This window comes from Lachancea lanzarotensis, scaffold LALA0S11 (assembly GCF_000938715.1).
Source record: "Lachancea lanzarotensis genome assembly LALA0, scaffold LALA0S11, whole genome shotgun sequence".
NCBI lineage: Eukaryota > Fungi > Ascomycota > Saccharomycetes > Saccharomycetales > Saccharomycetaceae > Lachancea > Lachancea lanzarotensis.
In genome coordinates this window covers 95,543-116,212 of record NW_019212889.1, presented here as the reverse complement: position 1 = coordinate 116,212, position 20,670 = coordinate 95,543, and the positions used below count along the sequence as shown (strand labels likewise).

At 45.1% G+C, this 20,670-nt stretch overlaps 8 protein-coding genes across 8 annotated transcripts, besides 1 other annotated feature; 2 read left to right on the top strand and 6 right to left on the bottom strand.

Moving 5' to 3' along the window:
* Positions 1-479: 479 nt before the first annotated feature.
* Positions 480-1,277, bottom strand: LPP1 (LALA0S11e01442g1_1; the record flags this gene model as incomplete). The annotated part of the gene is made up of 1 exon (XM_022775148.1): positions 480-1,277. One exon carries the CDS (start codon positions 1,275-1,277, stop codon positions 480-482), a length of 798 nt encoding a protein of 265 aa, XP_022630528.1.
* A 767-nt stretch (positions 1,278-2,044) lies between these two features.
* Positions 2,045-2,671, top strand: LALA0_S11e01420g (LALA0S11e01420g1_1; the record flags this gene model as incomplete). The annotated part of the gene is made up of 1 exon (XM_022775147.1): positions 2,045-2,671. The coding sequence occupies one exon, from the start codon at positions 2,045-2,047 to the stop codon at positions 2,669-2,671; it is 627 nt and encodes a 208-aa protein (XP_022630527.1).
* Positions 2,672-2,937: 266 nt separating this feature from the next.
* LALA0_S11e01398g (LALA0S11e01398g1_1) lies at positions 2,938-5,148 on the bottom strand (the record flags this gene model as incomplete). Its single annotated transcript, XM_022775146.1, has 1 exon — positions 2,938-5,148. One exon carries the CDS (start codon positions 5,146-5,148, stop codon positions 2,938-2,940), a length of 2,211 nt encoding a protein of 736 aa, XP_022630526.1.
* Positions 5,149-6,553: 1,405 nt separating this feature from the next.
* Positions 6,554-8,419, bottom strand: GMC1 (LALA0S11e01376g1_1; the record flags this gene model as incomplete). Its single annotated transcript, XM_022775145.1, has 1 exon — positions 6,554-8,419. The coding sequence occupies one exon, from the start codon at positions 8,417-8,419 to the stop codon at positions 6,554-6,556; it is 1,866 nt and encodes a 621-aa protein (XP_022630525.1).
* A 529-nt stretch (positions 8,420-8,948) lies between these two features.
* On the bottom strand, positions 8,949-12,446 carry LALA0_S11e01354g (LALA0S11e01354g1_1; the record flags this gene model as incomplete). The annotated part of the gene is made up of 1 exon (XM_022775143.1): positions 8,949-12,446. One exon carries the CDS (start codon positions 12,444-12,446, stop codon positions 8,949-8,951), a length of 3,498 nt encoding a protein of 1,165 aa, XP_022630524.1.
* Positions 12,447-13,470: 1,024 nt separating this feature from the next.
* Positions 13,471-15,882, bottom strand: LALA0_S11e01332g (LALA0S11e01332g1_1; the record flags this gene model as incomplete). The annotated part of the gene is made up of 1 exon (XM_022775142.1): positions 13,471-15,882. One exon carries the CDS (start codon positions 15,880-15,882, stop codon positions 13,471-13,473), a length of 2,412 nt encoding a protein of 803 aa, XP_022630523.1.
* Positions 13,471-15,882: a mobile genetic element (isolated transposase of Rover hAT-like DNA transposon).
* Positions 15,883-16,717: 835 nt separating this feature from the next.
* SMT3 (LALA0S11e01310g1_1) lies at positions 16,718-17,002 on the bottom strand (the record flags this gene model as incomplete). The annotated part of the gene is made up of 1 exon (XM_022775141.1): positions 16,718-17,002. One exon carries the CDS (start codon positions 17,000-17,002, stop codon positions 16,718-16,720), a length of 285 nt encoding a protein of 94 aa, XP_022630522.1.
* Positions 17,003-18,158: 1,156 nt separating this feature from the next.
* LALA0_S11e01288g (LALA0S11e01288g1_1) lies at positions 18,159-19,955 on the top strand (the record flags this gene model as incomplete). The annotated part of the gene is made up of 1 exon (XM_022775140.1): positions 18,159-19,955. The coding sequence occupies one exon, from the start codon at positions 18,159-18,161 to the stop codon at positions 19,953-19,955; it is 1,797 nt and encodes a 598-aa protein (XP_022630521.1).
* Positions 19,956-20,670: the final 715 nt, after the last annotated feature.

Genomic DNA, 20,670 nt, shown 5'->3' with positions numbered 1-20,670 from the left:
ACTCGTGAAGACTCTCGATTGGACAAGAACAGAGAGTCTATAAAGCGACACCGCTGATAATCAATGATACATATCAGTGCTTGGACGTGTTGAACGAAATAGAGGAATAGACAGCGTATTGTGGTATTTCCGTGGCATCTTCACTTTTCGTTCAATCATGACACCTCGCCAAAGTTGTTGATTACTGAGATCCCCATTGAGAACGTCAGCTTGCTCTTCAATGATGTAAAAGTATAAAAAATCATTCAATATTTTAGAAGGTTTATAAGTTGAGAATTCCGAGGTCTTTCTTGCTGTTCAACATCCGCGCTCGTCTTGCAAATGTCTTGGTAGAAAAACGGATCACGTCAGAATAGTTCAAAGTGATTTTGAACTGGTTTGTCCACATGTAATCGTAACGATGGGAGCAGCCTGGTAACCTTTTCATCGAGCTTAACCGCTCTCGAAACGTGCCATACCTGCTACCTTTTTTTTTCTGCTCAGACAGGTAATATCTGAGGAGCTTCTTCCCGCAATAGACTGCGCCAGACCAGTGCACACACGCTTAGACCCAATGCACACCCAGCTATAACATCATACCAATGGTGTCTATGATCGATCACCCTCGATACCATCACCACAAGACATAATATGGGACACCACAGATGTCTCCATTTGGACACCCGCGTGTGTCGTACTTGCCATAAATACAAGAATCCCAGTCCTGCTGCTGCGAAACTCGAGTGGCCGCTAGGGGTACTTTTGAGCCCCTCGTACAAAATCCAACGATTGGTTTGCGTACATTGATCAAATGACACATACAAAGCGTTTGAATCTTGCGGCTGGCATCTAGCGATGAAGTCCGGCCTCGCGTTCGAAATGATTAGTTTGAAACCGTTGGTTAAAACGCCATTTATCCCCAAGATCAGCAAAAGAGCCACACAGCTGGCATGGTAAAGATGTAGTTTCGCTGGTAACCAGTCTGGTTTGGCGACACCCAATTGAGAACGTGCTAAATATCGATGTTGAACACTCGAGTCGCTTTCTACGAGACACCACCAAGTGAGCACTAGCAAAGGCAGTGGGAACGCAATTACCAAACATTGCAAACCGGTGACTGTTTCTTTCGGAACATACGTCTTGTTTATCGTGGGGTCATCTGTGCGGAACTGTTTGGACAGTCGTGGATGTAAAAACAGCTCGGACCATGCAAAGATACCCATTGTCGAGGCACATGCGGCATACAGCATTGTAAACCCCGCTGCATAAGAAACCAGCTGTTTTATGCGGACTGACATGTTTGAGATTGCATGTCCAGTAGAACGAGGTGGGTTTTATGTTATTAAGAAACAGACAATGGATGTGGCCGCTTTCGAGATGAACTCATCATCATCATTATGGTTCCTATTACTTCTTGGTAATGTGATATAATTTGTATACAGAGAGAGTACAGTATGGGAAAGTCCCGAGAGTGGAAAGACACCTCGTCTCTAGTGATGAGTACACACCGCCCAAATTTCCATGATTACGTAATTATCTTCGAGCGTCACGTGCTTCTATTTTTTGATTACGTAATGTAACTTTTTCATACTAAAGTCATGTGATATTAGTTGCAAGTGTGAATGTCACGTTTATGATTACGTAATATATAGTCATGCGGCTATCACGTGATTAGACTTGATACAAGTATCTTGTTGAAGAACTCAAAACAAATTGTAGGTGAGTCCAGTGATACCCATCACAATTGACCCAACTTGAATTCGACTAGAATAAAATCAAATACTACAACTGTCTCCTTATACACTTTGGTAGCTTTCAAAAATCCATCAACGTGATACTGTTACACTATACAAGCATTATGTTACCTCGTACTGGTTGATGTCCCCTATTAGCAAACGAAGATCCGGTTATCTCTCTGTACGGTTAACATATCTTCATATATAAAACGTTAAGGGAGGAAAGCCATTCTTCGGGAAGAACAACTCCTCAGGAACCAAATTTTCTGGCTCAATCTTGTGTTCTTCACCAGATATTACCATCAACTACCATCCAATCACATCTCGTTATGAATTACGCTCTAGACATCTCAAAAGTAGCCAACGATGCGCTTCACACCCACGAGATCATCCCAGACGTTGTGAAGAGCAGCGATTTTAAGCCCTGGGGTCTTTTGGCCGCTGAATACTCAGCTAGTGCGCCTGTAGCGATGGGAAATACATTGACCGTGGACGAGACCCAGCTCAAGCCCAAAATTCACTTCACTTTGGACCCAAAGTCAGAATTTAAGATCAAAGACTCAGATTTGTTCACGTTGGTCATCACAGACCCAGATGCCCCTTCAAGACATGATAAGAAATGGAGCGAGTACGCCCACTACGTCGAAACGGACATCAGACTGCCCTTCGAGTACCAACATGGCACCAGCTCGCCAGTTCCTGACTTTGTGGCGTCGCAATTGACGAACGGTAAGACTTTTCTCGAGTATCTAGGTCCTGCTCCTCCCAGCGGAACCGGTAAGCACCGCTACGTGTTCTTGCTGTACAAACAACCTGGAGACTCCTCTTCCTTCACGAAAATCGTTGACAGACCAAACTGGGGATTTGGCACTCCTGCTACCGGAGCTGATAAGTGGGCCACCGAAAATCACCTCCAATTGATCGCCGCTAACTTCTTCCACGCTGAGAACAAGTAAGACAGGTTTGTCTCATCTGAGAAAGAATCATCGCTTCAAGATTTATTGCAACGAACCCATATATATGAAATAAGCCACAACAGAAATGAATTTCTAAGTCAACCCATGGAATTATCCCCATCACCTGTCTTTACACGACAAACTGCGATTCGTCATTTATGTGGTAAAACTCTATTCATAAATTTATACTATATCGATAACCAGTAAAATCCCATTCTAATAAGGACTGTCATAAAAGAAAAAGTTGATTGTCACCCGCTCTCTATCTATGGGCGAATAGCGAATAAATCATTGACAAGTTCCTTGTAAACCCCAATTTGAAAATTATCCAGCGAAATCGAGTTCAGCGCCGGCGCAACAATAAACCCAGATCCCGGGCCATTATCCAATGTGTCCTCTCCGGTAAAGTGCTGCATCATGGCCTGATACATTTTGATTTCTTTCAATTGTTTATCATAGTACTTGGACTCAATGTCCAAATTGTTTGGTATGGCGCACAGCCAAATTCTGGTCTTGTAGAATTTGAAAAGCTCCTTGATTAGCTCCCTAAAATCATTTCTTTCTTGGCACACATAATAGAAAGTCAGTTTCTTTCGGTCAAATTGAAACTCAGCGTTTAATATCTTAATGTTCAAGTTAGAGCGTGGCTGCTGATGTTGATGGTGTGATAATCCGCTGTTTAAAGAGTTCAACTTCAATTGAGCAATATGCAGCGCTTTTAGTTCGTCCTGGAATTTATTGTGCAGATTGGTTGTGACTTCCCAAGATGTGGCAAAGCGTAAAACTTGCTTCGAAGGAATTATCAATTGCGTAAGCTCGATAACATCGTACAGCTTAGAGTTCAACTCATCAGTGTGACCCTGAATGGTATCAACAAGGGCCCTGACAAAGTCTCGGTTGGGGAAGTGCTGATCTCTGTTGGTGATCAACGAGTCGAAATGGATTTTCTTTTTCAGAAAATTTATGAATAGCGCGAGATCCAGTTCCACATGAGGGTTGATCACTACAGCCAGGTCTTTGCCGCGATCCCCATCTATCACAACCAGGTCCTCCCGCTCCATGGCTAAATTAGTTGCGTGCGAAATGGAGAGCAGCTCAAGCTTACCATTCTTCAAAGCAACCAAAACCAACGGTTTGTAGTGCAGATAAGCACTCGTGCTGCTGTTTCTCCTAGTTTCATTACTCGAAACGAATGCATCCGATTGAGGATTGTAGTTCAAGTTGGAGCTTTTCAAAAAAGTTAGAAACTTGGTGATGTTGGATGCCAAGTCAGAAGTGTTCGAACCAGACAAGCAATCATCAATGTTGTCAAGAAACTCGCAAGCCTCGTTGCTCGAAAAATAATTTTTCCCGCAATCGCGGTACAAGGCTTTGAGTTCTGAGGAAGCCACCACTTGACCCTTAACTAGTTCCAGCCCGTTGTCTAGATGGTGTGAGCCATTTTGCTGACCCACAGTGGCAGCTACGGTATTGAAAGGCTCTCCAGATCTATAATTTATCTTTGGCACTGATTGTCTTTTCCCAGGTGCCTGAAGGTAGCGATTGTTTGTCACATTTGCAGATGTGTATAGGCGGTCCAATTGTGACGGTAGCATAGTATTGGGATCAGAGTTCATGGGGCTGTGGATAAGGGTATCCGCAATGTAAGAAGATCTGCGATCCGCGTTAAACTGTTGATGCGGCTGCAAAAACTGATGGGCAGTTTGATGCATGAGAGGTAGAACTTGAGTTTGTTGGTCGAACGCTTGGAATGGTATGGTTCCCGCGCTACTTGGAGACAAAGCTCCCATGCGATTCGTGGGTTGTTGCGTTAATGCTGCGTAGTAACTTGTAGGAGAAGCAAGCATTGTGGAACCAGAAGAGCCAGAAGAACCGACGCTGTTGTTGCGAGAGTTGGCAGCCCCGACTGAAGCGGTTATCGGAGCCCCAGGAGCCATTGGGGGCGGCACCTGAGGGGTCAGATGAGTCGAAACGAAGGGTACTGGCTTATTGAATTGAGATGTAATAGCCTGCAAATTGGCGCGTTCTTCGCCGAATTGGAACCCAGGCACCATACTCCAAGGTTCAGAATTGGACGGCGTCATTTGCACCGCACGGAAAACAGAGTGCGGACTTTGTTTTTGCTCCTGTTGTAAGTGTTGTTGATGTTGTGGCGGTATTTGCTGTTGTTGTAGTGGTACTTGCCGCTGCTGCTGTTGTTGTTGTTGTTGTAACGGTGGCTGCTGCTGAACCAAGCCACCACCGCCACTTCTCGCGCCAAAGCTCAGCCCGCTGATGAAATCCACATTCCGCGTTTCTGGGTGTTCTGCCGGAGCTCGGGGCATTGCCTGGCGTGGCAGATCCGTCAATGACTTGCCACTGCTATTTTTGAAAAGGAGTTTGTCGTAATAATTGCGGAGCGCCAAATTATCCGAAATGCTCGTCGTGCTGTTTATCGACGGCAAATCCGCGTTGAGCTCGATACGTTTGTCTTCCATGCTACTCATATGCGACTGAAAAAAAAAATGGTAAAATGAAAAATTGAGCGATCTGCAATCTTGTTGTCCCTGGCTTTGAATCGCCCTGTTTAAATCTCCTTTCCTCTTCTATCACAACTTTTTGTCCAATCCACCGGTTTCACACTTTTCTCGTGTCTTATTGAGTCGAATTTCGCCAATTTTCTTTTGCTGTAAAAAAACCCACACAGTCTAGCTCTCTATCAACGTCTCGTATATCGCCTTTCCAAACAGCTCGAACAAAAGGTTTAGTCGTGAGGTCTCTGATTAGTTCCAAGGCCTCTTTTCTTGTGCTTTTGTATGGTAGCAAACTGTGGTTGGCGGATACCCATTTCTATGTCATAGAATACCTTGGCTTTATATAGGTGGCCCCGAAAAATATAAAATGCGTCGCCCCTTGTTTAGGCGCGGAGAAGTCATAACAGACGAATGTGTCACTTGTCCGAAAGAAAGCGTGGGGCACACCATATTAAGGAACGTTAGGTAGACACTTGGATGGAGTGAGAACGTTGGCGATGGAAGACTAGGAGATTTTAGGAGACGTCTGGAGGGAATACCTTTTTGCAGGAGAATTTAGAGAAGGGAAACTTTTGACTTTCTTTTGAGGCCTTATTATACGTGTGTCCGTGAGTGTCACGAAATTAATTTTTGGAAACTTTTGAAATTGTTTGGGAAACAAGGAGAAAGCGAGTGATGGTGTTGGATTTCTTAGTGGGAGATAAGTGTGTCGCTGGGTTTTCTCGGCATTTTATTTTTTAATTTTGGCTATATTTGACCGGGCAACAGGGTCTCGACTAATTTGGGTTTTGGCCAAATTGTTTGATGGTGACGACATTCTGGTCTGGAAGAAACAAGACATGGGTTCGTAATTCTGTGCACGGTGTTGGATATTTACTGTATTGGACACCGCCTTTTTTGTCGTCGTAGCACCCTTGTCCTTCTGCTTTGAAACCCAACTATCATCTGGAGAAAACGATGATCACTTTTTTACTAATATGTCGCACTGAGTCACGTGGTTTGTGTTGAGTAAGCATATCTTTCCGTGTCATGGATCACTTCTCCGGTTAGCCTCATTTAGATGATAATCAGTCCTGTCCAAACCAGAAATTCTAGCCTATCGTTTGTGTTTCCATTCCCCCTCCCACTGTTTTCTTTGTCTTTGTTTTTGTTGTTTTTTCCGTCAAGAGCCTCTCCCACTGTATTGACATTACCAATGTCATCTTTTACCTAAAAAACATGTAAACTCAAAAGCCTAAGGCCATGCTCTCAAGGTTCGATATTCTCTCAACACCCCAGCGCCTATTTCAAACCATAAACATACTGTTTCTTGCCTATCTATGTATAAACCTCTTTTTAGCTCCATTCTATCAATTAGCTTTGATTTGCTCTAGCGTCGCGGGAAAAAGAAGAGCCCAATCCCTGCATTGAAAATGCACATGATAGCGACGTAAATAACCAGAACTTTCGCTTTGGAACCCTTTTGTTGTGACTGCAGCTGTACGTTTTGAGATGAATCTAACGTGGTACTTTCAGTGGGAGAAGCTGTAACTTCCGTGGTAGCCTGAGCCTCGCTGGCACTTGATATTTCTGGCGGCTGGAATGTCTTGAAAGCGCTGACAACAGCGTCCACTTTTGCGTCTCCTTCGGCCAAAATCACACCCAAACCTTTGGCCATGTGCCATTCCACATGACAGTGCAGAAGCCAAAACCCCGGGTTACTTGCGTTGAACCGAATTACCGCGTATGAATTCCCGGGAATGTTTATCGTATCACGCGTCATGGGAACTTTCCCCTCCCATGCGTCTACATCGTCGAGATACCGACGCATTGCAGTGCTTCCTGGGTTATCATAATACAACGGACCGTCGTGGCCGCGTCCCACTGATATGACTTGAAAGGTATGCCCATGCATGTGCCAAGGGTGCGTCATATGGTCTATAGCATTTATGGCTATCTCTACCACTTGATTAGTAGATAATTCAATTGGTTTTCTTATACCTCGATCACCCTCTAACAATACTCCATCCGGAATAAACTCCGGCATCGTGTCACCGTTGACAGCATACATTCCTGTCTGATACGTTTCCTTCAAATCGCTTTCGTACGCGTAGTCCAGTGAAATCTGTTGTGCAGGGGCCGGAAGTAAGTCTCCATTTCTAGGAACAAAATCTCTATATCTTTCACTTTTGTCCAAACCGGGCAGAGACCGCATGTTTCCTTGGAATGAGCTACCAGGATCGACTCCTGGCCGCGTCAGCCAATGCGTTTTGGTGATATATCCCATCATTTTTCCGCAACCATGTATGATACGAGCACTGGACGTTTCCTTATTGACTTTGACCAAGACCGTAAATCTCTGACCAACTGCTATGGATAATGTGTCGATCATGTAGGGCTTAGTTAACACTCCATCGGTTTCTACAACACATAGTCGTAGACCTTCCACGTGCAGGACATTCGTACCGCTCATTCCGACGTTTATAATTCTCAAGGCGACGTACTCGACTTCTGCATCTATTGGAAAGTTTACAGAGTTTTGATCACCATTGAGCGTAGATCCTTCCACGCGAGGATCCGGTCCTCCTGTTGGGCTCATGACTTCTTTCAAAATGTCCACGCTAGATTTACTGTACCAATCAGAAACTGCCAGAACTTCCTCATGGATCTTTTTGGAACTCCCGTTTTCCGGTAGATCTGTCAGCAATTCGCCGGCAGTACCATCTGAATCCAACTTAGCAACAACTCGTTTAAGATACTCGTCTCTTTTTGATGAGTCAACCAAAAAGATTCCTCGAAGACCATCGCCGTATTGCACCGAAGAATGCGAGTGAAACCAATACGTTCCTCCCTCCAAAGAAGCTGGAATTGTGAAGTTATACCAAAAGGACATCTGTGGCGGGATACTACGCTGTGTAACACCAGGTACACCATCGTACAATGCTCCCAGTTTGCCGCCAGCTTCATTTTCCAGCACCAGGCCGTGGAAATGAATCGACGTATTACAATAGTCTTCTCCATATACTGGCAAATCTTGATCTTCACAGATATCGTTATTCACCAGAAGATTCAGGGAATCGCCAGCCTGGACGCGGAATACTGGACCCAGGGAATTGGCCGCTCCGTTAAGTGAAATTAACTGCTTCCCCGTGGGCGATGTTATCCTGGAAATGTTCAGTTCATGAATGATAGTTTTCGAACTGCAAACATCAAACATGAAAGCTATACATGTCGCCACAAGCAGCGGTAGGACCATCCTTTCGGCTTAGCCAACTTCGGAGTTTCTTTGGTGTTGTCATTGAAATGTCAAATTTAACCATATGGATCATGTTCGTATATATTACCTCCAATATCACTTTTTTATTTTAGTATCGCACTTCGAGAAGAGGCAAGATGTTGGAGGGGGGGTAGAGTATCGTCTATTTAGTTAACAAGTGAGTTGTGAGAAAATCATTGTGTGTTCAAACCAAGGATGTGGTCACTGTTCTTTTATTTTTGCTCAGACATTTTTTGGACTTCAGTGGTGAAGCTATGGTGATACCGCGCCCGCTGGACTTTTGATTTGCATACCGTAGGGTTGTGTATCAGCTTATGATTTGAAATGATAACTGGAAACTTATTTTATAGTACATATATATATATATATATCTCTCTCTCTTTGATATAGTTATTTCGTTCGCATTCGAAAGTGCAGGAATGCGTTCTTGAGTTGGTTGATAATTGTCTGAATTGTGACAGTAAAGCATCTAGGTTTCAACCGCACAGATCATGCGTCATACTCAGGGCTACGCTAAGGCTTTTTTGGACTCCAAAATCTTTTCAATTTCATGCAGAAGCTTTCTGAAGGTCTTTCCCGACCCCGATAGCTTCTCAAAGCCAATGTCAGACCCTGGTGACTTATTGCTTGGCAAAATCGAAATTTCAAACAGGGTTGAGCGCAGCGAAAACATGTTATCGCTACTCAGCTTACCCTTTATTTTCTTTTCTGAGGATAATGCCTTGACGTCTTTCAAGCCATATTCTTTCCACGCCACTAATAGCTTGCTCAAAGCGTTGAACATCTGTGTCTCGTCTATGACAGTGTGCAGAACGGCATCATAGCTCCGGCTTTTCTTGTCGTCGTGGGATTTCGAGGAAAACTTGCGGAAAAAAGATTTATTCGACTTCTTAGTGGCTGCCGGGGTTATGTCTTCAAGAGGTCGTCTACCAGCCTCGGGTTTTTTCTTCGTTGCTTCTTTATCCTTGGGCTCCTCGCTTCCATCAGAGATGAGTTTCGGTGGCGTTTGTTCTGTGTGTTCGAGTTGAGATGGCACCATTGACGTCACCTTTTTCGATGGCGCCGAAGATGTCATCCGCTCATTTGGCTCCTCTGCCGTCGCATCAGAAGGCGCTTGATATAGACCGAGACCTGTCATGCCATTAGACTTTTGTCCACTCAGAGGAGGCAAAGCGGGCAGCTTTACTGTGGTCGACTCATCAATGACCCGTTTGTTTGGAGGTACGGAATCGTTAAAACGATCGGCAAAGTTAAGCTTGACAGGTTGACGAGTGTCTGCTTTCGAGGTTTCAGGGACCTCGTACAATCGGCTATCTGCAGATGTTTCTGCTGTGTCTTTACCCTCGCTGTCGACATTCTCAAATAAAAACTCCGCCTCAGGATCAACCCTCGAGGACGACGGTGGGCTACCATGGATGGAATGAAGGTCTCCGTTACTCTTCAGATGATCCGCTAAGTTAGTGAAAGACGTTTTCGTCGAATACATCGAAAGTACGGAAAGCCTTTTATTTGATGCTGTGAAATGGCGTGACCGTCTTGTGAATTGTGGGACCTGGATCTCCGAAATCTTACGGGGGTTCTCAGTAGGCTTGTCCTTGAGTGGTGCCATCGCGGTTGCATTTTTTGGAAGAGTTTGAGATTGATAACCGGTGTTTGTGTTAGAGGTGACAGTAGCATTGGAGACTATACGATCCTGAACGTCAGGTTCTTTGGACGCAGAGAACCTCTTTTCTTCTCTGAGCCGTTTGTCTCTCGCCAGCTCCTTGCTAATATCAAACGAAGAGCCCAAAAACTTCGATCTTCGAATTGTCTCGAGAATTGTCTTTTCGGTGTTGAGATCTCTTGCACGGGTTTCTGTTTCGGCCTGCGACAATTCAGAGTCCGCAAATATACCTGGATCTAGGCGAGAAACTGGCCGTGTTTGAAGAGAATACGTTCTCTTATCAAGAAGTTCTTGAATATCGTTCTCCAATCCTATTATGGAACCACGCTTATCTATTTTTAGTACGTTTGCAGCCGGAGCAGAAACCGATCTATTCTGTGTCCCAACAGCATCATTCTTGCCTTCAAAATTTGTTTTGATAATCTTCATTTCACGATCAATCTGTTCCAGCGCTTGCTTTTGTCTCAAAGCATTCTCTTCTTCTGCCTGTCTTCGCCTCATCTCCTCTTCTTCTTGTTTCTTTCTCTCCTCCTCAGCACGCTGTCTTCTTTCTCTTTCTTCTTGTTCTTTTGCTTCTCTTACACGTCTTTCTAGTTCTTCCTTCTCTCTCCTGATCTGCTCGTGCTTTTCATGTTCGAATATTTGATCACATAAGGTTGCAAAGTCAGCGCTTGTCCTTTTAGTCTCTTTCTCGATGTATTCCCAGTCGTCATCTTCCGAGATCTTCGCAAAAGTAGCAATCAACTTTGAGGTCATGGAGCCACGCTTACCACTTCCAGGCAAGAAAGATAATCTCTTACTCGAACGTGACGACCTCTTCGCCGCTTTAGAATTAGACTTGTTGTAGTCCTTAAGCATGTCCACTGGGATCGGAGGCGCGGTTCCATTGAGGCCATTATAAGATGACCTCTTATTGGCGGGTGTTGGCGAGCCGGTATTTATTAGTGCCGACGTTCTTTTGTTTGACGAAAGGTTAACAGCGTTCGACTTGCTCGCAGTAGGCGACTTGTTTTCAGCATTCGCACTAGAAGGGCCGGGAAGCCTGTTGAAAGAAACAGGTCTTTTATGTGACGATGAAGCGCTAATAATAGGTCCCTTGGATTTTCTTTTAGGCGTCAAAGAATTGTTGATTGATTTCCGCGATGTCGACTTTGTAATTCCGCTTTTCTTTGGAGAGGACGTCTGCTTTATATGAGATCGACGTTCCTGGTTTTGTTGACCATCTGTTTTGAAACTATGCAAAAGGGCGTAGAAAGTTTTTTCCAGATTAGCGCCAGGTTCTCTTAGCTTGGAAACGATATCATCTTTCCTGCGTCCATGCCACAAAACAACTAGATTTTGAATAATGGCATCATCAATGGTTCCGTTAACGTCATCTAGAGGATTCAAATACGTGTCTTCACGGGGTAGGTTTCGAATACTCTTGGAATCTTTGATACTTGGGTATTTCTGCAGAAGTGGATGTTTGAGAATACTGCGCGCCTTAATCCTGTCTGCGGGATCCACCGTGAGGATCTTGGAAATGAGATCTTGGGCCTCGGGCGAGATTTCGTTAGTGTCTGGCATTTCAAAGCGACCGCTTTGAACTTTCAGCAATAAATTTCTAATGTTGCCGTCTTCTTCGTCGAAGGGAAGTCTTCCAGTGAGAAGGGCGAACAAAATGACACCGCAAGACCACACGTCGCTTTCAAAACCATGGTAGGGAAGACCAGACACGATTTCAGGCGCAGCGTAGTGCGGAGAGCCACACGACGTTTCTAGAAGTTTATCTTTGCTCTCTAGAGCGGCCATACCGAAATCCGCGATCTTGATATTGAATTTGTGGTCCAGCAGCAGATTTTCTGGTTTAAGATCTCTGTGAACTATTCCCAAGGCGTGGCAATATGAAATCCCGATGATGATCTGGCGGAAAAACCGAATAGCTTCGTTTTCAGGTAGCGGACCCCGATCCACCAAAAGATTGAATAATTCGCCCTTTTCCACATACTCGAGAACCATGTACAGACTCGAATTGGTCTCCCACACGTCGTAGAGTCGAAGAACGTTTGGATGGTTTAGTAGTTTCATGATAATGATTTCGCGCTCGATTCCGTAAGGTAGCACGTCCGGATCTGACGATCCCACAACTGTGGACGAGTTGTTACTGGTTTGCGCACCGAAAATCGACTTGGACACTATTTTGACCGCCGCTTGCTGGCCCGTGGATTCATGCTGCGCCATAAGCACTTTACCTGTACTCCCTGCTCCCAAGGTGGCTCCCAGTTTCCAAGGCCCGATTTTGTCGCCTTTCACCGTAGTTTGTGCAGTTTGCACCACAGAATTTTGCCTCGAGTGTGCTGACATTGCCTTGTCTTGTGAAAACAACGTTACTCCTCGTCAAAATGAATGTTAGGTCCCTCGAAAAGGTTTGTGAGCTGGTTTTCGCCGTCAGTCTTGGATGATTTTTTTGTCAATCGACGTTGCAGAGAGGTTAAGCAAGAGGTTGGAACGAAAACGAGAACAGCTTTTTTTGGTATTAGCGATGGTGTTTTGATGCCGTTGTTGCTTAAGTGAGTGGCTTTCGTGTTATTTTCTCGAAAGTTTACCAAGACGCGTTTTGGTGTGTGTCGCCCCATTCTCCAGAGCTATCGTTCTCAGATAAAGTTCCTTAATGAGGTAAGAATGGGTACTGGGCCAGTTCTATTGTTAATTTTTTCGTGTTTTGTATGGTAATATGGGAAATTACTTGGTAAGTTCTAAAAAGAGATGACGCGACGCGATGCAACGCGTAAAGAGGCTAGTGGAATGGGCGCTTGGTGAGGGATATCAAGAGAGTAGTGATATTGACTTATTTGGTAGAATAAATGGATTGCTTTCTGGATCGAACGTTGTTTTGGGGTGGGAAAAGAGTGAAATAGTGTGTAGTTGCTGGAAACACAGTTACGCACGTGATATATACGTGACCAATACTTTCTATGATCACCAATTGCGACGTAAACCTTGTAATCACGCTGCAATGCTCTATCCATTAGCGGCTAGCATGACACTGATCGTTTCAGTAAGTCAGTAGTTTCCAAGTCATTTCATCTATTTTAAGTGCCAAGTAAATTCCTTACCTACACTGGCCTCCCATTTTATCAATGTTTATCATTATATTACACATTTCGTAAGCTGCAATAACCTTACTCGAGCATCTTGACCATTTCAAGACTAGCTACTTTCTCGTAGTTTAAATCTATCTGGGATTCTTCGCGGACAATCCAAGATTTGAATTGTTGTACATCAGAAAGCTGGTTCTTTGGCGACCAGCGCGTTTTCGAAACTCTTAAAACTTCCATGCCCATAGGTCCTTATATTAGTTACGCGACATCTGTGTGACTCCCCTTTCTTAATCCCCGTCGGATCCCATACCGTCTGAATCTGTATCTGTGTCATACATAACTTCATCCGAGCTAGCACAGAGATCGAAAGGGTCTGGTTCGCCAACATAGTAGTCATCGTTGTCGTCGTCCAGGTCATCATCTTCGAAAAGATCACCAACTGGCATAGGACCACCTTCATAAAAACCGAATTTTTCAAACCTATCCCGCAACAGTAACAAGGTTCTGAATTTTCGCGACGAAAGCCAGCCTCTTCCCTTTCTTGTTATTTTTGCGGCCAAAGAGAACGTTCTATCCACTTCGCATGCGCTGAGCTTGGTATAAAACAAGGACATGGCAAGCGGGAAGAGCCTTGGATAGTCCGATCGGTGCTGATACCACCAAGCAATTGCGGTTTCCTTGGTCCTCTCTTTGAGTGGATTTTCCTGCATATAGGCTGCCCACTCTGCCAAGAACTCTGGGTTCTCTGTTGTTGCGGTGTTATCTGAAGTCTTTGGAAAGCTAACCTTAGGCAAATTTGCCTGGTCAAATAAAAGGTCTCTATTTTCAACGCTGCCATGCTCTTCCACAGGACTTGAAGCTCGCAAATCAATAAATTCATCGTATTCTTTGAAATAGTTTTGGATAAAGAGAGAGGCTTCTGATATTCTTTCTTTGGCGTCCTTCTGTGACAGCATTCTGAAAAGGGCTTCGGTATTAGCACCCGGATCCAGTATCACTGCCACATAATAGAGTGGGTCCCGCTCGACCCGAGTCAAGTGCTCGTTGAAGCTTTCCCGTGATGTCAAAATAGCCTCCAAAACAAGTCGCTTATCGGCGCCACGAAGTTCTGCCACCCCATTCAGACAAGAAAAATCGGGTCCTGAGCCGCTTTTAATGATTTGACGCTCCTCAAGAGCATTTTCACAATAAGAATAGAAATGGTCTACTAAGTAGTAAAACGGCACACCATTCGAAAGCTGATTACAGAAATCTCTTTGTAGCTTTGATGAGGAATCATACAGCAGTTGAAGGCTCTGGACGAGATATTTCAACATCTCTAAAGTTCCCTCGTCGTAATGAATGTACTCACGAAGCTTCTCGATTATGTCTGAATCCTCAATTTTGTCCCGCTTCTCAAACCACGTCTTGTATTTCTTATAATTATCAAGGAATGAGTTTAGTTGACGCCAAACGTACGTCCCGCTAGTGGGTGCTCCTAGCGGAATCAATGGAATCTTGTCGTCTCTCAACTTGTAGCGAATGCGAAAGCAGGCTCTCATAACCTTCGCAAGCGTCTTGATCCTTCGCAGTGCAACGGCAAAATCTTCATGTTTAGAAAGCTCTGAGAGTATTTCCTCAACTTGCAAATCAATGACCTGACTTGCGCTTCGAATATAGCGGGCCTTGCCCATGAGACGACCCGCTAGAGGTTCATCGTCTTTGGCAAGCGAGCAAATGAACGACTGGTACATTGAGGCATTGTTTTCGGCACTGTTCATGGTAATTGTAGCCACTTTGTCTGTAAGGTTATGCTTCTTCAAAAGTTTCATGAAAACCGCCAAGATATTTGGACCGGCGCGTGTCTCAGGTCCCAAGCAAACAAAATCAAGCAGATGAGTATTTTGAGCCAACCCAGCATCGTTCAGCAAAAGACTGTGATCTTCCATGCAGTCCAATAGCTTTTTATTCCACATATTAGGTGCAAAAGAGACCGACATCCCCATATAGGATTCACCACCTCTTGCAGTCCGGACATCTAACTGGATGTTGACAAGATGCGTGTCCCCGAGATTGAGGGACAGCGTATCGTTCAACATAGAGGAATAAGCCTTTAGCTTTCTCACAAGTGCGTTTCTGGACCGAACGGGAGCTTCTGTTTGGTTTGGTACGTTTTTCACAAAAAACCTCCAGGTTGGTTGTTCCACAATGCTTAGCGACAAAAATCCTTCTACAACAAGTAGAGCCGTTGTGAAGTTGTGTCGGTTTCTCTTATGCTCGTTTTGAATTGCCTTAGAGATTCTAAGCGTTTTCGTCTTCTTTTTAGCGGCAAAATTCAATTCTTTGTTCTTAACCACCTTTCCCTTGTGGGCTTTGAAAGCTGCAGGATGTACGCCTCGAATGTGTTTGCTCATATTCCCCGTGGAGTCCCCTTCCTTGTAAGGTTTCCTGCAATGCTTGCAATGTGCAGTTTTCTTACCATTTACAATCGTTATATCGAAAAACACCAGCAAGGAAGATTTTCCCATCCATCCTTGATTTGCCTTCGGTAATCTAGACAACGTCTTGTTGGTACCAGTAGTGCCTGAAAAGCTGTCTTCACTGTCAAAACCAGAGCTTGATTCAGCCTCCAGTGGTGGCCGAAGGTTCGAACCAGCCCGGGTAGGCATTTCTTGCTCTATGATATCAGGGTGTTTATCTAAGATCTCGTTTGGCAGCATGTAGTAGTAATTGTGATCTCAATGAAGCTTTACGTCCTTACAAAGTCTGGCTATGGAACGTTTTTTTCGAGGCAGGACATGGTTCCTTCACCTTTACACTTTCGCGTCGTTTTTTTTTATTCATAACTAGAGGTTTAATGATTGATGTGACGCGTAAAGTGCTGAAGGTGAGAAACTGTTTGCCAAAAGCCATGTAACAGTACCTAAAGGGACTGGTAAAGTGAACTTCATTCGCTCGAGAAACATCTAATGGTCCGATCTTGGTGGATTATAGTATTGTTTAAATTGTCCAAGGCTTTGTAAATAACTTGAAGGAAATGAACGACTACCACACATACACAGTTTTCGCAAACGATAGCACTATGAACGGTTAGATTTGTCAAGAGAGTCTGATCACAGGTCTTTCTGTTAATCCAGAGGAGTGTGTTACAAGGAAAAAGAGCGGAAATGAACATGGACGAACATGGTTCCACAGGTAAGGACTCAAAGGCCTTTGACGCAACTTGGTGTACAGATGCACAACTTAGTACACCGTACTAGATGATATATCTGAACTTGTCCAAAAGCATACCGTTCTGTACAGGCTTTTCCGTCGAATGCAACCGTAGACGGACATCACCCAGAACTACATAGCCGACCCAATACGTATAGTTCTCTCTCTCTCTCTCTCTCTCTCTCTCTCTCTCTCTCTCTCTCTCTCTCTCTCGTTTCGTGTCAGTCTCTCCGTTCTTAGTATTAGTACATGTCTATCTATACACATACACTCATAACCGTGGACGAAAAACCTGCGTCCTTTACCACGCTACCGTAATGTTTTGTCTTATTCTTGGAGTTCCTAACGGGCACCGCCAATCTGCTCTCTGTGTGCTTCGATGATGTCGTTGTCCTCCATGTCAAGTTCCTCGGGCGTTTGGTCGGCCTGGATCCTCACACCGTCGTACAAGAACCGCAGCGAGTCCATTTCTTTGCCTTGTCTTTTCGCAAATGCTTCCATCAGACGTCTCAAGGGTGTGGTTCTCTTGATCTTGAAGAAAATCTCCGACGACCCATCGGACACCTTCAAATTGATGTGCGTTTCGGGCTTGATATCGGGCTTGGTCTCTTGCTGGGGTTCAGACATACTTTTAGAAAAGCGTTTACAGGGGCTCGAAGGATGTACGGCAAGTGAAAGCTATACAAATAAGCTCTTGAATGGCGAGATAACACGACATTTAGTATATATGTTTGACCTTTCAACCACTATTGGTGACAATATATTACTATTTTTCCAGGCTGTTAAACTTCAGCTAGCCTACAGAACAGGGAAGACGGGTTACCCGGAGATAAGCAAGACAGCAAAAATCGAGTCACGGGATAAAGACGTCATTCGTTCATCACGTGACATCAGTTTGTTTTTCAAATATTTTGTGCCAATTTAAGAGCCATCTACCCAATCATGTTGTCAAAAATCTAGTCGTTTCTCCAGGTGGGTTCACCGCTCTTAAACGTCACACGCAGCGTTCTTACCTATCACTTTCTTACTTTCTCTCTCTCTCTCTCTTTCTCTAGCACGAGGCGGTCAAAAACTGGATGGATTCCCTGATGCTTGGCTGATAACTCTCTTTTTTTTTTGGACTGCAGTGCCGTATTTTACACATCGAATTTTTGTCGCCGTAAGAACCGTATTCGCTCTTAATGAATCTTTAGAGCCGTGAAAATGCGTACTGCTTTCCGAATTCCAAATCAGACAACTGAAGAACGTCCGTGGCCAATGCGAGACTATTTCCATACATCTTAGTAACAGGCCATACCAGTTTGCTCGGAAGCGAATTCAACACACACCACTTATTTCTAACGTCTCTCTTTGGGAAACGAGTGTGACGCTTTACAAGCGAGCTACAGCCAGTGTTAGACACAAGAAAAAAAAAACTGTGCAGTTGCGCGTCGGCTCCTTCCTTTGCAGACCTGGTTGTAAACGCGCAAATAGCGAAACTCTGGTGACTAAAAGGCCTTGCCCGGATGAGATGCAAATTGGGTATAAAACGACGACGAGCTGAGCGCCAGCGCGGGGCGTGAGGAAATCAACAATTGCTGCCAAGTGAAATACCCGAAAGGCGAAAACAACAAAGACAAAGTTGAGTAAGACTTGGCTGAGTTAGTTCCCCATATTTTTTTTTTCAGTTCCTGTCGATAGAGCCTCTCCGTTAACTTTTTCACACTATACAGAGTTATTGGCCAGCTTGCAGCGGACGAGCGACACACACACACACACAGCCTAGGACATAAACTTTGGGTGGATGAGTTACGAGCTGAAAAATACCAAACAGTCGGAAACGACGCCGCTGGAGTCCTTCAACAGTGTAGAGGAGATCAAAGAAAACTCGGAGGAGCTACCTTCGAGAGAAGGTGTCTTTCATCGGGTTGTAGACTCGTTCAAAAGACCTGTCGCCCACGAACCCGGCACTCCAGGCAATAGCGATGCACAAGACGAGTACGAAAGGGCCCACCAGGTCAACGAAAGCGAAAAACACAAGGCTTTGAAGCAAAACATCCGTCCCAGACATGTCATGATGATGTCGCTTGCCACGGGTATCGGCACAGGTTTGCTGGTTGGTAACGGTAAGTCGTTGCACAACGGTGGGCCTGCTTCGCTGGTTATTGGGTATGCGATTGTGTCTACCATGCTGTACTGTTCTATCCAAAGTGCGTCCGAGCTGGCTATCGGCTATTCGTCGTTGTCGGGCGGCTTCAATGCTTATCCAGCGCGACTGGTAGATCCGGCGTTTGGATTTGCCGTCGCTTGGGTCTACTGCTTGCAATGGCTCACTGTGCTTCCTCTAGAGCTGGTCACTGCGTCGATGACCATCAAATACTGGAACGACAAAATCAACCCCGACGCCTTTGTCGTGATTTTCTACGTTGTGCTCGTGTCCATCAATTTCATCGGTTCTGCCGGATATGCTGAGGCAGAGTTCTTTTTCAACACTTGCAAGGTGCTGATGATCGCTGGATTCTTCATCCTCGGTATCATAATCAATTGTGGCGGTGCAGGAAACTCTGGGTACATCGGGGCGCGCTACTGGCACAATCCTGGCGCTTTCAGAGGCAACAACGACATCAATAGGTTCAAGGGCTTAATGTCGGTTCTAGTCAATGCTGCATTTGCATACGGTGGTGCAGAGTTTGCCGTGTTGACCGCTGCAGAACACTCCAACCCGCAGAAATCCATCAGAAGCGCATCCAAAAAACTGGTGTACCGTATTGTGGGCATCTACTTGATGACTGCTGCCTTGCTGGGATTTTTGGTGCCCTGGAACTCCGAAGAGCTGCTAGGGTCTTCGGGCAGCGCTACACACGCCTCTCCGTTCGTGATTGCTGTTGCCTCGCATGGTGTGAAAGTGGTCCCCCACTTTATCAACGCCGTTATTTTGTTGTCGGTACTTTCTGTCGCCAACTCTGCTCTACATTCCTCTTCTAGAATCATGCTGTCGTTGTCTGAGCAGAACTTTGCTCCCAAGTTCCTGAATTACGTTGACAGAAGAGGTAGACCGGTTATATGTCTCATAGTCAGTTGCATTTTCGGAGGATTGTCGTTTGTAGCGGCATCTCCCAAACAAGAGACTGTCTTTACCTGGTTGCTGGCCATTTCAGGGCTCAGTGAGCTGTTCACATGGTTTTCCATCTGTTTGTCTCATGTCCGGTTCAGAGCTGCGCTCAAGGCCCAGGGCAGATCCCTGGATGAGGTGGGATACGTGCCATGGACCGGAATATGGGGTGCATACTACTCGATGATTTTGATCGTGACGATTTTGATTGCACAGTTCTGGGTTGCCATATCGCCTGTGGGCTCCAACAAGCTTGACGCCAATAATTTTTTCGAAAACTACCTGGCGATGCCTATTTTGATTGCACTGTACTTGGGCTACAAGCTGTGGAAGCGCGAATGGCGGTTGTGGATTCCCGCGAGTGAAATAGACTTGGTGAAGGACAGGAAAATCTTTGACGCTGAGGTTATGAGACACGAGGAAGCTGAAGAAAAGGACAGAATTCGTCATTCGTCGTGGAGTGTGCGTATGTCGTATTTCTGGTGCTGAAAAGACGACCGTGCATGTGTTTAGATTAAAAGCAGTCCATCGATACGTAACAAGGAGGGCACATTTGAAATTTTTCAATATTGTGGGGCGGTTGAGGAATCCCGGAGTTTTAGAGACAGAAGGTTGACGAACCGCTTTGTGCGCAGACTTGAATACCGTGGCTGGGGAAACTCTCACGAAAATCTCTAGCAACTCGCACAGAGAGAGAAACACAAAGGAAAAACTTCTGCGAGGCCCCCACCAACCATTCAAACTGTGATGCAAATCGGAGTTACGATGCGCCACATTTGCTCGTCCAGGAATCCAGAACTTTATGGATAGCATCCTCCTCATCGTGCGTGCTTAGAGATTCCAGATTGTTGATCACTTTCCACCTAAACAGACGCCACGTGATATAGCGCCGCAGACGGACGCAGAGCTTATCTATTGTTCTTTTCTTCCATGCAGGCCTCTTTCGCTCGAAGACCCCAGAAAATGACGTGGGGTCTGATCCTCGAGCCTTACGGCGCTTTGGCGAAACAGCGCCGCGCAAACGCAGATACCTTTCAACAGAGCATCCGAAGCCTCTCCTCAAGTAAGCGCTTATTGGCGTTATGTGCGGAGAAACACGTTCGCGCTGTGCAAACATCACCTATGCAACAGGCAAAGAAGGGCTCTAAAATCCATATCGTCGAAACTACTCGAGAGAGAACGACCGGAGAGGTGCACCGATAAT